The sequence below is a fragment of the Ailuropoda melanoleuca genome, chromosome 1 (genome assembly GCF_002007445.2).
Source record: "Ailuropoda melanoleuca isolate Jingjing chromosome 1, ASM200744v2, whole genome shotgun sequence".
Taxonomy (NCBI): domain Eukaryota; kingdom Metazoa; phylum Chordata; class Mammalia; order Carnivora; family Ursidae; genus Ailuropoda; species Ailuropoda melanoleuca.
The window spans coordinates 180,368,017-180,385,504 of record NC_048218.1 but is presented as its reverse complement, the minus strand read 5'-3'; the positions used below and the strand labels follow the sequence as shown (position 1 = coordinate 180,385,504).

The window sequence follows — 17,488 nt, the reverse complement described above, 5'->3', positions numbered from 1 at the left end:
ATCTTAAAAAAAAAAAAAAGAATAAGGGGAAAAAATAAAAAGCAACTTCAGGAAAAATAAAACAAATCCAAACAACCAACCAAAGAATTCAAATACAAGAAGGAAATAAAAAGAAAGGAAATAATGAGATATCACATAATTCCAAAAACAAGGAATGCTAAATAAATGTCTCTCACTTAAGCAAAGCTGAACTCCTGGCTTTAGTTTAAATTTTCTTCTACTTCTTGGCCATCTTTTGTTTCACAAAGGTCCTTTTCTGAAAGGGAAAGAACTTTCTCCAACTGTCTTAGGTACTCAAAATCAAATCGTCATGAAAGTCTTTCATTAAAATCTACAATCTTGAACTTCATGTAATTGGAATCACAGAGTATGTACTCTTTCATGTATGGCTTCTTTCACTCAGCATGATGTTTCTGAGATTCGTCCCCTGCTGTAGCATGTATCAGTCCTTTATTGTTTTTTATTGCTGAGTAGTATTTCATTGTGTGGATATACCACAATATGTTTGTTCTCTTGCTAATGGCTATTTGGGTTGTTTCCCAGTTTTAGGTATTATGAATAAAGCTGTTGTGACCATTCTCTTAGACATGTAATGGGAAATGAAATTGCTGAGTCAGAAAATAGATACATGTTTAAACTGGTAAACAGTGCTCCAAAGTGGTTGTAGGATGTTTGCAAAACTAATATATGATGATAAAGGTCAGAAAAATGGTTACTTCTGGGTTAGAAGGCAGTTATTGGCCAGAAGGGGGCATGAGGCAACCTTCTGAAATAATGGGACGTTCTAGGATCCTGGGTGGTGATAACACATGTGTCTATAAAAGAGAAAACTCATCTCGCTCTACACTTCAGATTTGTGCATGTTACTATATGTAACTTATACCTCAAATAAAAGATTTTAAAAACGCAAACCTATAATCCTGTGCTACCTGAAGGTGTCTTCTCTTACTTCAATCTAACTTCCATAACATTTCAGTTGCCTTTTATCATTCTGCCCCCTCTTCTCTCTATGAATCCTTATCTAAAAATTACTTACTAGTTTTGCCTTCCATAACAAAACAGAACCTGATTATTTCTCGTCAGCATTTCAAATATTAAAATGGTTATAATATCTCCTTTAAACCTAATCTTTTCCAGAATAAATACTTCTAATTCCTCCACTGATATATTCTTCAGAACTTTTTTGTTTATTTTTGTTATGAAGCCATGAATGATTTCAAAATATGAGAATCAGAAGTGGAAATAATCTTCTAAATCCCTGAAACCTGACCAGTACAGAGCTCAGGGGAAATGCAGTCTGACGAACTACAGCCATGACACCTCTCTGAAGAACAGCTAGGATGGCCCTGGTGTTGAGCAGCTGGAAGTCCTTATTTGTTCCTATGACTGTGTGATCAACAAAACCCCCTAGGTTCTATTCAGATTGATTTCACCAAAGCCAGGTCTTTTTTCTTTTACTTAAGCCATGAAAATTTATGAACCTATAAGCAGAATTTCATATTTGATGCCATTAAATTTTAAATCTCAAAATGAAATCTAAACCATTACATCTTAATGGTTTCAGAATATCATTCCAGGCTATTAGTCATCATTCTGACTCAAGCTACCACCCACAGCTTTGTTCCATACAATTCATAAGCATACCGTCTCACCAAATGATCATTATCATCATCTAAATTACTGTTAACATTTATCAAGGGCTTATTAAGCTTGCCAGGCACTAGTGTTAATCACTTATACACATTATTCTACTTAATCCTCAGAGCAACCCTCTGAGATAGGACTTACTGTTAGCCCTCTTTTATTTTATTTTATTTTATTTTATTTTATTTTATTTTATTTTATTTAAATTCAATAAGACAACATATAGTACATCATTAGCTTTTGGTTTAGTGTTCAATGATTCATTAGTTGCATACAACACCTAGTGCTCATCACACAACATGCCCTCCTTATATAGATGGGGAAAGTGAGGCATATAATGTTTGAAAAATATGCCAATATCACATAGTTAAAACAAATATGAGCACATGATTTTGAATTGTGCTACATTGTCTATAAGGTCTGATTTATAAAAATACTGACCATGGCAATACAAAGGAGAGGATCCAGGAATGCTATTCTAGGGATCACCCTAAATTTGCAATGGTCTGCAATGATGTATGTGCAACCATTTATTAATGGTAATTATAGGTATTATATATACCATTTAAACCATTAAATTATACCATTTATTAATGGTTATAATAGCTATTATATACACCACTTATACCATTAAATCACACCATATAGCAATGATACAACTGGTATCATGACTACATTATTTCACATTATCTAAAAAGGTAGCATTCAAAACATTATCAAATATTTTAATTAAATATATACATACGTCTGTGGCATTCCTCTAATTCAGAAATATCAAGAAAAATGGCCATTTAAATTAGTAAGAAACATTTAAAGACTACTGTACAGACTATAAATATTTTCACATCCACTATCTCATCTGTTTTTATTTAGCACAACTTCCTTAGTAAATCCATGTTGGATCTCCAATCACCTCTTTTTTTTTTTTTTTAAAGATTTTATTTGTTTATTTGACAGAGAGAGAGAGACAGCCAGCGAGAGAGGGAACACAAGCAGGGGGAGTGGGAGAGGAAGAAGTAGGCTCCCAGCGGAGGAGCCTGATGTAGGGCTTGATCCCAGAACGCCGGGATCATGCCCTGAGCCCAAGGCAGACGCTTAACGACTGAGCCCCCACCTCTTTCTTTCCTGAATGTTAGTAAGCCACACAATCATCTAGAATTTTATTGTGATTGACTTACTTGTTGAAATTCTAAAAAGCAAAAAAAGAATAAAAAGTATTGAGGACAAGTAGTAAATAGGAATTAATAAAGGTATATTTTTGTCCACTTATTAACACATTACTAGCTTCTCCAAATAGGAGTTCTACAAAATGGATCAAAGAATTGGACAACAGCACACAACTGTGAAGGTCAAAAATCTTTTATTTTACAGATGAAAAATTACAAGATCAGAGAAGCTAAATGATATGCTTCAGAGCTGCCTAATTAGTGACAGAATTGGTCTTGCAATGCCTGGTCCCTGTCACCATCCCGTACTGCCAAGGTGATGCTTGCTTCTGTTTTCTTTTGTCATTCTCTTATACTTTCTTCATCAGTTTGCTTGGAAAACAACTTCACAAGGGAAGTCTTGAGACTTTAGCTTCCTCTGGACTTGAGCAACCCTAACCACCTGCTTACAGGTTTCTACCCCACTTGTACATACTTATTTAATGATTTGTCACTCTGACCTTTCATGCACTTTAATCATTTGTGTTTTCTTTACATTTTTTTTCATTGGGAATAATTATAATGTCATCATTTAGAATCTCCCATTTTTTTGAACCATTTCCACTTAAAAATCTGTGTCTTCTATGCCAAATGGTGTCAGCACAAAGTTGTTCACTGAATCTCAAGTTAGAGGTTTATATTTATCTTTCCTCTGACTTAAAAAAGGGTATAGCTTTTGGCTTTTTGTTGTCATTTATTTGTTTTTAGATTCAGGAAATCTGTTTACGACTAATGTTCCCTTCTTTTACTACTATGAGCTATAAGATAGTATGATCTTGAGGTTCTTCCATTTGGGTAAAAATTAAATTCAGCATTATTAATTACTCTCAGGCTTTGCCTACTTTAGTAGCAACTGAACTGTTAGCAAGGCAAGAATTTATCAGATGCGAGGTGCCTGGGTGGCTCAGTCAGTTAAGCATCTGCCTTCAGCTCAGTCATGACCTCAGGGTCCTGGTATAGAGCCTGGCATCAGGCTCTCTGCTCAGCGGAGGGCCTGCTTCTCCCTCTCCCTCTGCCTGACGCTCCCCCTGCCTGTGCCCTCTCTCTGTCAAATAAATAAATAGATAAAATCTTTTTAAAAAAGAGTTTATCAGGTACTTAGCTTTTAGCAAAGGAGACTTGTAGATCTGCATACACAGGCATTCACAATCTGTACTGCACTGTCTCTAAATTCACAGTCTTTAAAGACTAGGTGGAAACTCCACCTGTTCCCCACATTCTACATTTTTTCTCCCATGTCACTATATGACTCAGCAGAAGTAGGTAGGTGTTGATGGGCTCTAGGAGTTCTGGCAGGCTCTAACTGTGTTACACTCCCCTGACAGATTATCTAAGGTTTATGCTAGGTCTACATAGACCTCAATTTCCTGTAGTTAAGAGATCATCAGAAAGCAAAGGAAATTAAGTGGTTAGAGCTTAACACAGGAAGTTTTGGTAACCCAGGAAATAAAAAAGCTTCTGCACTGGGATTCCCATTTGTCGTTTAAAGAAGAAAAACCAAACTCTTTTACACTTTTTGGTTGAAAACCTATCAAATATCTCCCTGATGGATAGAATTCTGCTGCTTTGCAGTGTGAAACCACCTCCCTGACGCTCTTCAGGGGCACCCCACTCCCTCATGTCCTAGTGCTTCCACACCGTGTTCATCCCTCAACCACCTCAGGTCAAAAAAGAACAGAGTATGAATCTACTGTGCCACTCTCTCCACTTGGAGGTCAGACTGAAGCCCATCCCCGCTGAGATTGCCTCACAGCCTCTCCATGGCCTGTGGAAATAGATCCAAAGCTCTGTGAGATGGTCCCTACCTAACTCACCCAACGCATCTTCGGCCCTTTGCTGCAGCCCTTCACCATCCTTCTGCTTTGTAGGATACATGGAGTATTCCACACGGGCTGGGTCAATCCTGCTCCTGAACCTTTCCACATCCTCTGTCTCTAGTATGTTCACTGTCTAGCTCAATTCAGATGCCACCTCCACCAGGAAGGCTTCTCTCACTTCCCCTGGGTAAAGTGTCCCTTCCATTTGGGTTCAATTCTATTGCAGTCGTTACAGCAATTGTTTTCTTACTTCCATCTCCTACTTACGTGGTGTGTGCTAGGAGTAAAAGCTATGTTTCTTCGTCACTTTGTACCCTGGAACCAAAACAATGTCTAAAACATGGTGGTCCTGTGTTTGCTGAATGAAATCTTAAGTTAATGTACTAACATCTCAAATCACTTGATATTAGCTCCCTTTGATAGGCAAACACATCTAATTTAGCTTCTGGAAGCCAAAAGTGTCAGGATTGATGGATGTACTAAGAGAGAGTCAGAAACTTGTTATTTCTCAACACGTGTACTGCACTCGTGTACTGCATATTGTTGCTTATGGCCTTTCAGCAAAATGGATGAAACCGTACGGTGCTCTAAATCCAGATGTCTGTTTGCGACAGCAGTGGAGTTTACAAGTGAGGCAGGGAGAAAGCAAGAGTACAAGCTGACAAGGTTGAAGGGAAGTAGAAGGGTTTGGGGCCAAAAACAAGGAAGGCAAACCACACCTCTTCTGGCTCCCTAGGACCCTTTATGGGAATGAGGCCACCGGAGGAAAAGGTCATCTCAGGGAGAATGACTCGTAAGTTTTCAAAAGTCATAAACGCTCATAATAGCAAAGTTGAAATTCAATGTAATAATCTTGGAGGAAATTTATGTAATTTGGAGCAAAACTGTTAATTTGATGTGTCTCAGAAAACCCATGGGGCAAAACTTTAGATAGAACAGTTTTTTTGGTGATAATCTTTTTGACCTAATTTCCTTTTGTTCATCTACAATAATAATAATCAAGATATAATTTTAAAAGGATCGTTACTGTTCCTATGCATGAGCTAGGTCAATTGAGGGTCAATTTCATATCTATAATTCCAAAACAATGTTTTCAAGGGTAGCAGCCAGCATAAATAAGTCCCAGAGCACCTCACAAATGAGGACACTATGTCATAGTGCATCTCTGTCTAAAAAGTCATTCATTCACTACAGCTGCTAGGAATGTCTACCCTCTCACAGGAGTGTCTGAGAAGAAAACACAGGGCTTGCTCTCAGAGGGTTTCTTTCTCTGCATCACTTCAGCATGTTTCAAACAGATTCACAGAGCACTGATTCATCCCACCTCAATTTACTGTGGGTGGTTTTGACTTTTTGGTTTTGTTTTTTGTTGTTATTGTTTTCTTACATCTTTCTGTACCAGACTGAAAGCTTCCTGGCAGCACAGAATAGATCATATTCATCTCTGAATCTGAATCCACCTAAAAGTTAGTATTTTCAATATAAGGGTTTGATGGATCCTTGCTGAATTAATTTGAAAAGAAACTAACCTAATTACTCTCTGTAATCATGTAAGATTATGGAGTATCAAGTACCTTTTCTCGGTCAGGCAACACATTGATATACTGGAAATTTATATTAATCCAACACATTTGGCCTTGACAGACACTTTTGGAGCCATAAACTGGCTGACCAAACAAACAGAAATGCAGCCCATTTCTCCTTCCTAACCTATTTATGGATGAGATGTGATGATATTACTGTCCCAATATGAGATGCTGTCCTCCATGTGGCTTTCTTCAATAAAATTTCTCAGTTTACTTCTGTACATGATATGATACAAAGAAAACAAAAGAAATGTAGAATTCTGTCCTTAGAATTTTGGGGGTTTTTTGTTGTTGTTGTTGTTGTTGTTGTTTTTGGTTTCAGACAGTGTAAGGTCTCTTTGTTCCACCTTTAAAAAGCCAATCCAAGGTCGTCTTTCAACCAAAGGGAAAAACTTCACCGAAGAAATAAAAAGGATTGATATACCAAACTTCAAAAAGATGTGCCACCTGGGAGTTCAATGATTCAATCGGTAAATACTACATGACCTTAGTAATTTGGGGCAGGGGGAGGGGCAGGCAACACAGACTCAACTACACCCAGAAAAATTCATCTTATGCTACAGAGCCAAACACCAGATGTTATTTGCAACTTTTGGATTGGATTACCCCAGAAGGTCTGTGTCAGAGAGCCCTTGTGTGGCTAGTGCCCTGGAGTCAAACACAGCAGTTTATGTGATGGTAATGGCTGGCTGGGAGGGACGTTACCTTGGTAAATTATGATAACTAGGCAATAAGGATTACTAAAGCCTGTATAAATTTTGAGGGTTTGTTCATGTGCCAACTATGTAAATTACAAATGTATGCATTCATAAAATGTCTTCCATCATCAGAGACAATAGAAGTTTCTCATGCATATAGTCTTTATTGAAATAACATCTATTGTTAGAACTCCTGCTCATTGCATGTATATGACAGTCAGTCAATCGTTAACTTCAAAGGCCTAGTTCACTTGACATATCTACCTACCTCTTCGTTTCCAAGTCAGCAGGGCACCCAGTGCAAAGCTATAAAGGGCCCTCATTTCTCAGTGACTCATGCTTACCAGCCTGAAGCCATAGCTTATGGTATCAGTGCTGATAGTAATTTTCTTCTTTGAAGCGGTGATGTGATTCATTTGCCCATCTTTTACAAAAGAATGCTCTTAAATATTTGCCTTGGTATCCTTGATCTTTCCCATAAGAACCAGCCCAGGGAAGGGAGCTAGACTAGGCTTACAGTCTGTCACTAGGGACTGACTGCATTTCAAATCTTCTTTTTTGAATGCAGCCTAATTTTGTAGTAGATTTGTCTCAGAAGCTATTGTGCCTGTGGCAACAAAACTCAGAACTATACACTTGACTGAAAAGCACTGTTTGGGAAGTTTGGAATGTGTGACGCTCAAATCCTGACACTGATGGCCCGAAAACAGATTTTACTCACCGGTCCTCCTGGCATCTCAAATCCCTCTTATTCATGCCCATTCCTTAAACATAAATGAAAAATAGCCTAACGAAAAGACGGAGTATCCAGTGACCACTTGAAAGAACTGTGATGATAGTTGAGTAGCTTGTAAGGCCTTGGGCATGAACACAGTTTACGAAATTTTACTTAAAACTACATGCTGACTCTGCAAAACACTATCAGCAAAAAGCTTATTCTCTGAATAGTCTCAACATAGAGTAATTCCCTAATGCTTTCTTTAGAACCTCTGTTTTCAATCTGCTGAGATGAAAGTATTTCCCCCAGTGTTAGAAACAAGTCCTGTTCTTGAAAGCACACCCTCTGCACATTACCAGATGGCAGATAATAATGCTAATTTAGGATGGGCTTGATGGCACCGCAAAAATGGTCTTGATACAGTTGTTGCATTTATGTAACAGTCGTGACTATATAAAAGACCAGTTTGTCCCTCACAGGGAAATTTCTGTCCCAAATTAAGGGCAATCACTAAATGACCTAATGGAGTAAATATCTGAAAGAGCTTGGATTTGTACTTCCACTGGTGCAAATTGACTTAAGGCTGAAACAATTTGTCTTTTGATCAGGAATGAAAATCCCTGGTACTTTTTTTTTTTCAGCTTTCCAAAAATTTAGTAAATAAAACTAAGCATTTCTATTCTTATCAAATATCTATCTATCTACATGTCCTATTAAATCCATAAGTAATTTTCATAATAGGCCATAACGCTGTCTTTTGGGGGGCACAAGACAGGGTTCTTATTCTCTCGTTTTAACTGACATTTTATATATGGTTTTCCTTTTGAATAAAATTGAGAACAGTGGTGAAGTTCAGGAGTGATCTTAGCTCTTTATAATACTGAGAGTTACTGAACGCTTAATGTGTACCCCACACTGTTCTAAACATTTAACATGGGTTAACTACTTTAATCCTCGTGACAAATTCCCAGCTGTGTGATCTTGAGCAAGTTACTTAGCCTTTCTAAGCCTTGATTCCATTTCCAGAGAAAGAAACCGAGGCTTAGAAGGTTGAGTAATATGCTGAAGTTCACTCAGCTGGTGAAAGGCAGAGCTGGCGCTTGATCTCAGCAGGCTGGCACCCGGGCTAGTACTCTTCGCCACCACCAGTGATGGCCCTGGGTATCCCTAGTGATCGCTAACTAAAGACAGACAAAACTAGATGCTCCCAAAGGTATTCTGTAGCAATCACACTTGCATTCACTTGCTCTGTAAGATTCTTCTAACGTTGAAATGCACAAATGATAATGAATAATAAATGCATGAGTTATTTTCCACATTACCACCCTAATCTTTAGACTTCAGTTTTCAACCTAGGTGGTCTATAAGCTCCTTTGAAAGGCAACCCAAAGCTTGTAACAACTTTCTCAGTGGTTCCAAAAAAAGGTTCTGATCACTTAACGATCTTAAAAACATTTCTGTGTTTATAGCTAATGTATGACTGAAAAAAAAATGATAAATCTCAAATTAAATTAACACCATACATCAAATCCCCTTTGTGACAAAGAAATCAGGCACAAGGTGATTGGAAATAGAAAGTCATATTTTGAAGAGAGAGTTTCAGAAAGATAAGCAAATAGAGATATACCAGGTTCTTAAGGAATGATTAAAAAGAAATCTTAAAAGATAATTTGGCATCACTGAAATTCTGCACCACGGCTCCAGACCACCTAACTCATGACTCTCTAAAAGGGCAGCACAAGTCATTCAACAAGGCTTACATTTATGGAAAACACATGGGCTTTTAGAGGCAGAGAGACCTGGATTTGAATCCCAGTTCTGCAGTTTTCAAGGAATTTGGTCTTGAAAGTTACTTAAATTCAAAGCCTCAGTTTCTGCATCTGCTAAAATGGAATAACTACCTCCTTGCAAGGTTATTGAGGGTTATAGGTAATGTATATAACATGTTTGGCACACTGTAGGTTCTCAATAAACTGTAGCTAATAACAACAACAACAACAATGGTGTTAAATAAAAACAATTAAAAAAATACTGCCAACATCAGAGACAGTGGAAGCATAATGGCTAAGACCATGGGCCTGGAGTCAGACTACCTCAGTTTTGATTCTGGCTTTCCTTTCCTCATGGAATTCACTATTGAACAAAGCCAGACCTCGGTTTCTCTCTTTTCTCTCACAATATAACACCTCCATGGCTTTCCATCTTAGGCTCTTCATTTGAACAAGTTACTTATCTCTGTACCAGTTACCACAGCTATAAAACAGGGCTAATAATAGTATCTGTGGTAAGAATAAATGAGTTCATCCGTGTAGAGCTTAGAATCATGTCTGACCCTGACACAATATAAGAACTCAACAAATGCTAGTTGTTGCTGTTATTTTAGTCATTGTGTGAAGGACTCCAAAACAGGACCAACCATCCAGATAAAAACTGCCCACCCATAATGTGGGCTAGCAAATTGAAAAAAGAGTATGAAAACTCCTGAGGATAGCAAGACAGCACTTCAGACAAATGGCCAGAATAATATAATGTGAGAAGTTATCTCAAGGGCAAAATCAAAATTAGACTACAGATTACAAGGAGGTATGACCAATTCATTGGTAATCCTACTAGGAATCCAGGTGCTTCACTGTAAAAGGAGTTTGTGAATATCCCTTTTAAAACTTAAAGCTAAAAAAATTTTTTTTAAAAGGTGAACAACAAAAAGAATGAGGCAAAGGGATACATGCTGCCTTCCTCCTTCCTTTGAACATGTTGGTTTCCCCCTGCCTTGCCATGTTTCTAAATCCTTTTTGCAACGGTCAAGAAAGCAGCACAAATCCCATTGTGTCACTTCCCAACATACTATTTAAAAAATTCAGCCAGCCACCTAGCAAAAGTAATAAAGAAGGACTGCTGTACCCATAAACCATCCAAGAAATAGCTACCCAACCAGAGCATTCCAATTTGCAAAGATAACATATAATCGTGCTGCTTTGGGTGTGGCTCTATGAAGAGGGATGAGAAGGCTGGGATTCAAATTGCTGTCTCCAGCATCTCATGGATTAGACTGATGACATCTGAACTAGGGTGAAGAACAGGGCGCCCCTAATTGCTGTCTGTACTCCAAGCCCTCTGAAGCACCCACACTTTCTTGCACAGGGCCAGAAAAATGAGGCAACAACTCAGTCAAGGTTCTTTGGGTCTCCAGGAAAAGCACCAGGGATGAACTTGAAAGAGCCCATTTTATGGTATGGGGTGAGAAACAAGAGGCATATTTTTTAATGGTCTTGTGTGGTTGTGGCTCATTCGACAAGAACAGTAACTTCAGCAGCCACTTCATTATATTTCTACTGTAAATGACACAGGCCTGAGCCAAGTCCTCACCAAAACACCCTCCAGAATTCGGTCAGGGTTAGGTCATCTGCAGTCTATTGACAACTGCTGAACTCAAAACTCCTACCAAGGCATCTCAGCAACAGTATGTGTCCTGCCACTAATGAGGCTCTTTTTCCATGAATAACGAATAAGAACATCATCTCTGTTGCCAGGTACACAACATAAACAAAGCTCAACACAAGGGCCCTGGTATGGTGAGTTTGTCCATTCGCAACAAAGGAATTTTGCAAAGTGTGAGCCAAGTTTTAGTGGAGGGTGGAACAGGCTGTTATAACAAATAATGTGAACATATGTTATCAGAATCTAATAAATCAGCATTTGGTTGTTGTAGGGCCGGGGCTGTGCAATGGGATAGACAGAGATGACAGAAAGCTCCAAATGAGTTCATTTCTCTATTTTACAATCAGTCTTATAAAGCTGATGATTTCTGTAATGAACTGAGATCGTTGTGAAAGGAGCCTTATGAGATTTGAGATATCAAAGGCTCTACCAGTTAGAACTTTTTTCTTAGGCCTTGGTGTAGTAGGCTGAGCATAGGTCGGCACTAGGGATGAGAACACCAGAATCTTGTTATGGCACTGATGGCTACAGGATAGCATCTGGAAAAAGTGCATGGCCACCTGAACCCAGGTACATGGGACTGGGTTCCTTTTGCATCAAAAGACCCTCCTTGTATGAGCATTTTGCTTATAAGGTAGTCTTATGGCTTAGATTCCCAAGGTCAGCCAAATAGTGAGATTCCAGCAAATAAACAGAGAACAAAAGTGAGCTGACATGAAGGCCAAACAGTCTTTACTTTGTTTACTATAAAGTATGCCACAAATATTTTTCTCTCTTTCTAAAATCAGTTCCATACTAGGTAGGGTATATCTTGTTACACAGGGTGCTTATGTTTGCACAGGCCAAGTAATGCCATCACTGGCTGAGGGCTTGTAGCTTCCACTGATTTGAGCAAGAATTAACAGCAAAACAAAACAAAACCAAGTCTCCCAATGCTTCAGTTTCCCAAACTGTAGGACGTAACAACTCCAACCTGCTTCAGAGATTCCTTATGAAGAACTGTGCACTAAAATAAAATAGTTTGTTCTATTAGTTTGAGGAATTCCTGGAAATTTTGACCTGAACAGTTCTTTAAATGTACTGAAGATGCTTACTAAAAAAACCCAAAAAAACAAACAAAACAAAAAAACAACTTTACAAAGCAAAAAATGAGCATGTGATAAAAGTAACCACTCCCTAACACCTATTTTATAAGCAAACATGTTTATTTGGGGGAGTTAATGAGATAAGGTAGAATAATATAAACTTCTGCAGAGACTCCAGGAGTAGGTCATGGCAGGGAATTATGTGGATAACTCTTATGTAATTAATCAAATAGTGAATTCACAGACAATGGCAATATAACACAAGTTTTGAAATCTCTAAAATGTGTCAGTTCATTTTTCTGGTTTATTAAGAAGAGGCAAAATGAAATAAACTCATGGGCAAGTAACCTGAATGGCGGAGGGACTTCAAAGCCCTTCACTTGCAGAAATGGGGGTATTCTGCTGATGAGAAGACCTGGGATGAAGGGCACATTATTTTCTCTTCAAATATTTCCCAAACTGTCACAAAGGCTGTAGTAAGGGCTATACTAGCTATTCTATATTGATTCAAAGGATCGACATGACCAACCGGTAGTGGTCACAGTTGCCCAATGAGGGGTCACAGCAGGAGCTCGAACAGTTGGGGCTGTCCCAACAGGATACATGCTGCCTGCAGAGGTTCTGAGTGATTTCTGACCATGAAGGCAATAAATCAGAGCGTGCCTAACTCTTGTTTACAGGAAGAGGAGAAGGGGAGCCTATGGGGAAGGAAAGAGAAGCATGGGGCACAGGCCACTGGACAGTTCTGGCCCCCACTGACCGACCATAAAACTCTTAAGATTTTATAAAATGCCACCGTAAAACTGTAAAAATTCTGTAAGTGCATAGTTATCAAAGTCCTGTACTAATTGAAATGATCTTTCTGATCCAATCACTGAAATACATCAAGAAGAGAGAAATACTCAAGTAGATAAAAATGCCCAAGAACTTACCATCATACTTTGCTAAGACTGCCTGAACATCAGCATATGCCTGTAGTTCCAGAAGAGCTTCTAAAAGGTTTTCATGGATATTGAACATGCTCAGCAAGGGGAACTCCTTCATTAACTGGAAAGAAGAAATTAATGATAATTAATATGTATTTCTTACTTTCTAAAAGTATAACAAGTACTGAATTGTAATACATTTGTATGATAAAAAAAAGTATAATATAATTTGAGAAGTACAGGTAATACTGAATTATAAGCATTCATACCAGTTATTATTTTGTGAAGAATTAAACGCTCAAATCTTTTCCTGCTATTTTGGAAAAATGGTAACTTTGAATTTGTGAGAACCTAATGTGGAAGGAAATCCAAAAGAGAGGGGGTTTCATAAAAACTAAGGAAGATGCTTAGAGGTATCCCTCAGTAATGTTAAAATATGATTGAGGCAAATTAGGTAAAAGTTGAACACTATCTCATAGGCGTTGACAGTTAAACTTCATTAAGAGCAGTTTGATGAAAGCCAGAGAACAGAAAAGGGAGGCAAGCAGGCACTATTCTTTTGAGCAGCCTGGTGACAAAGTTACGGAGAAAAAGTAGGAAAATAACCAGAAGGCGATACGGGTTGAGAAAATGTGTAGATAAGCGATAAAAAGTAGTAGAAAGGAAGGATGTTCAGGAGTTCCTGTGTGATGGCCTCAAAAAGACAGGAGTCAAGATCATTTTCTGAAACTGAAGGAACAGGTGACAGGGAGGAAGTCTGAAGATGGGGGTGAAAGTGCAGAATAGCCATAAAGGTGGGAACTTTGTGGAAAACAAGCTAGGATTGCTAAGGCCATCTTGAGGGCTTAGCAAATTTGGGACCGTGAATTCAAAGAGGCTGCAATTGTCATGCTTGTCAAGTTTTAGTTAGCAGTGCTCATCAGCCCAGGCACAGTAGCAAACAGGTCAGATGATGAGGTTGAACCTGGGAAGACTGAATTAGATTCAGGAGAAAGTCAAGCAGCAAGGAAAGTTGGCAAGAATGATTAAAGAAATGGCGTAAAGTTTCTAGATAAGAAGGGGAGCAGGAGGGGTCCACAGGGAGTTAAAAGATACAATACTGAATACTGAATATTGAAGATACAATTCCTTCACTGGAAAGCAAAGAAAGAAGAAAGGACCAAGAATCTCAAAGTAAAATCTGTCTGAGAGAAAGATAACCAGGTTCTTTATACAGCAAAATCATGCACATATATGGTATATATGCATGTGTATATATGCACTGATTTATATGTACATGTATATGTTCTTTATTTAATCTTTTACATGGTAACTGTTTTCTGTGATAACACAATGCCCTCTAAAACAGTGATAACTCTTTTTTTTTAATGTCAGCATCTTTAAAGCAATTGTGCTGAGAGAAACAATACTCAAAAATAGGTTAACTCACTGTTAAGTAAGAAACCAGTGGATATGTTGCCTTGACTATCCACTTCTTCCTACATTAGAAACATTTGCCACATTGTCTTGTTTTTCAAAGCCAAGAATCATTTAGCATATCTCTAAAAATAAATAATTTTCTGTAGCCCCAAAGAGCATCATATTACCAGCGAAAAACACCTATCAAAATGATTATGTGTTCAATAATACTGTCTGAACCCCCTAGGGACAGCCTGCAGTATTTTCATTGCTAGTAAAGGAAGTGAATAAGACTATACCACACATTGTTGATGTTCTGTAACCAATAAAAGTATTTCTTGTTCTGGTTCACTTTGATTCTGGTTGACATCACCCTTTGATTTTTTTTTCTTCTTTCTAATTAGAGCTTGTTAGAATTAAAGCTCCCTGTCATTCAGCATTTGGCAATACAATAAAGACATTCTCTAAACTGCAACATTTAAACATTTACCATTTTTGACCAATTCTTCAGGTAAAGGTCAAACTTCAAGGACATCAGTCATATTCTGAAATTTTAAAACTGTAACTCCAAATAGTAGCATGCTGAAGCTTAAAAACTGAGAGGGGAGTCCACTAAGATCCAGTAGGACTATGTGAGCAAACACAGGGGTCTGGGCCTGTTTCAGAAGAACTTGAAGCAGGATGCTAGCAGTTTGGGCAGGAGTGCTTTCATTGGAAGCTTGGAGAGCGTATACAGCACCCAAAAAAATAATCACCCATAAAAAGATTTTAAACATGGCAAATAGCAAATGTTAGAGAACTAATCAAAGTCACATAACAATTTGGAAATCTAGCTTTCCTTGTTTCAATATAAACAAGGAAAAGCGAACTCCCGCTGCCCCACCTCACTCGAGCTATCACCTTGCCCTCCCCAGTCCCTCACAACCAGCTCCCTTTGAAACAAGCCATGCGCACTCACATCCCTTGGCTTCCTTCTTTTCTTACTGCATAGCGGCAGTCTGGCTTCCACATCACAGCTCCTCAGAATCTGCTCATCCCACATTTACAGGTGACTTAAATTGATCCTATGGATACCCTCCAGTCCTTTCCTTGCTTGACCTCTGCAACATTTGACAGTTTGATGACTTTTTCCTTGAAATTCATGTCTTTTTTGGCTTCCTCAACACCGTTCTCTTCTGGATTTCTCTATACTTAGTTCCTCACTCCCTCTCTAGTTTCCTCTTTATCTCCTACTTAGGAGTAAGCAGCCTCCCTCGTTATGTCCCGTGCTCTTCTCATAGGCATTCTGATATTCAGGACTGCGCTTGTGTGCAAGGTCTCAATATCAGCACCTTTGTGAAGATGGCTCCCACGTCCTCACATCCTGCTCTGACCACTCTCCTAAGCTAGTAAATCAATTGTAAACTACCTCCCTGACAGTTCTACCTGATGCATCTAATACTGGTCTCATAAATTCCTCCTCCCCAAGCCAACCCTTCAAACTTGTTCTTCCCTCTTGGTATTTCCTATCAAGGGAGCCATTGATCCCTGTTACCCTCTATGCCCTACTAATTAAAATCACCTTAGAGGTCCCTAAACCCCTGAACTAATATGTACAAAATGCTAATAGCTTTCAGCAAGTTCCCAGAGAGCTCTGTTATACAAACAAACAACAATCAAGCAAACACCTTAAGAATTTTACCATGTCCTCTTTTCTCTGATGCCAGTAACTTAGTTTATAATATATTTGGCCTAAATTGCTCAAATAGCATCTTTTCTCTGCTTGTCTCTGGATCATCTCTTTCCAATCCAACCTTCACACCGCTGTCAGAATGGCTTTTCAAATATACACACCTGAGTCCATCACGCTCCTGCTTAAGAGGCAACCACTGACATGGCCCCAAGGAAATAGGCAGATGTGAATATAAATTTACAAACAAGGCTGTTTATCACAACATTATTTGTAATAGTGAAAAACGCGGGGTGCCTGGGTGGCTCAGTCAAAGCGGCCAACTCTTGATTTCGGCTCAAGTTGTGAACTTGGGGTTGTGGGATCAAGGCCAGTGTTGGGCTTCCCCCTCAGCCCGAAGTCTGCTTCAGATTCTCACTCCCTCTTTCCACTGCCCCTCCCCCACTTGCATGCACACGCTCTCTTTCTCTCAAATAAATAAATCTTTCAAAAAGACAGTGAAAAATGCAAGCAACTTAAGATTTGACCCATTATGAGGCATTCAAGTATAAGACACAGTCATCTTTTGGGCTACTATATGTCAACATTACTAAATTCTCTAATTTTTAACGACACAGCCTAGGAAATGCTGACACACAACATTACAAAAGAAAAAGCAGCATACAAACTCTGTTTTGCAAAAAGATCATGCTTTTCTTCTGTATCTACGCATAGAACCACACTTGGTTAGAAATATGGAAACATGTTTTAACATTGATTACTTATGGTTAGTGAGACTAAAGATGATCTGTATTTCTTCATATTTTCCATATGCTCTAATATTTTTAGAAGGAATGTATATGTACATTCTATAAATTGGGGAGGAAAAACTATTTTTAAGAATATTGGCTTCTCTGTAAAAAACGAATGAAATCTTGCCATCTGTAACAACATGGATGGATCTAGAAAGTATAATGCTAAGTGAAATAAGTCAGTCAGAGAAAGACAAATACCATATGATATCACTCATATGTGGAATTTAAGAAACAAAACAAATGAACTAAGGGAAAAAGAGACAAACTAAAAATAGACTCTTAACTATAGAGAACAAACTAATGGTTACCAGAGGAGAGGCAGGTGGGGTGATGGGTGAAATAGGTGATGGGGATTAAGAGTACACTCAACATGATGTGCACGGAGTAATGTACAGAATTGTTGAATCATTGTATTGTACACCTGAAACTAATATAACATTGTATTTTAACTATACTGGAATTAAAATTTTAAAAGTAATAAAGTAGATAAGGAAATGCAAAAAAAAAAAA

At 38.3% G+C, this 17,488-nt stretch overlaps 1 protein-coding gene across 12 annotated transcripts in view; it reads right to left on the bottom strand.

Annotated features, from left to right (window-relative positions):
• Nucleotides 1-17,488, bottom strand: part of ST7 (suppression of tumorigenicity 7) — a 249,393-nt gene that overhangs the window by 44,121 nt on the left and 187,784 nt on the right. For all 12 annotated transcript variants that reach the window (XR_004628663.1, XR_004628664.1, XM_034670994.1 and 9 more), the window contains one exon: nucleotides 13,124-13,238. Coding sequence is in view for 10 of the 12 variants with exons in the window: in XM_034670994.1 (XP_034526885.1) it covers nucleotides 13,124-13,238 (115 nt within the window). In the remaining 2 variants the exon portion in view is untranslated. The remainder of the gene's footprint in view (nucleotides 1-13,123; nucleotides 13,239-17,488) is intronic.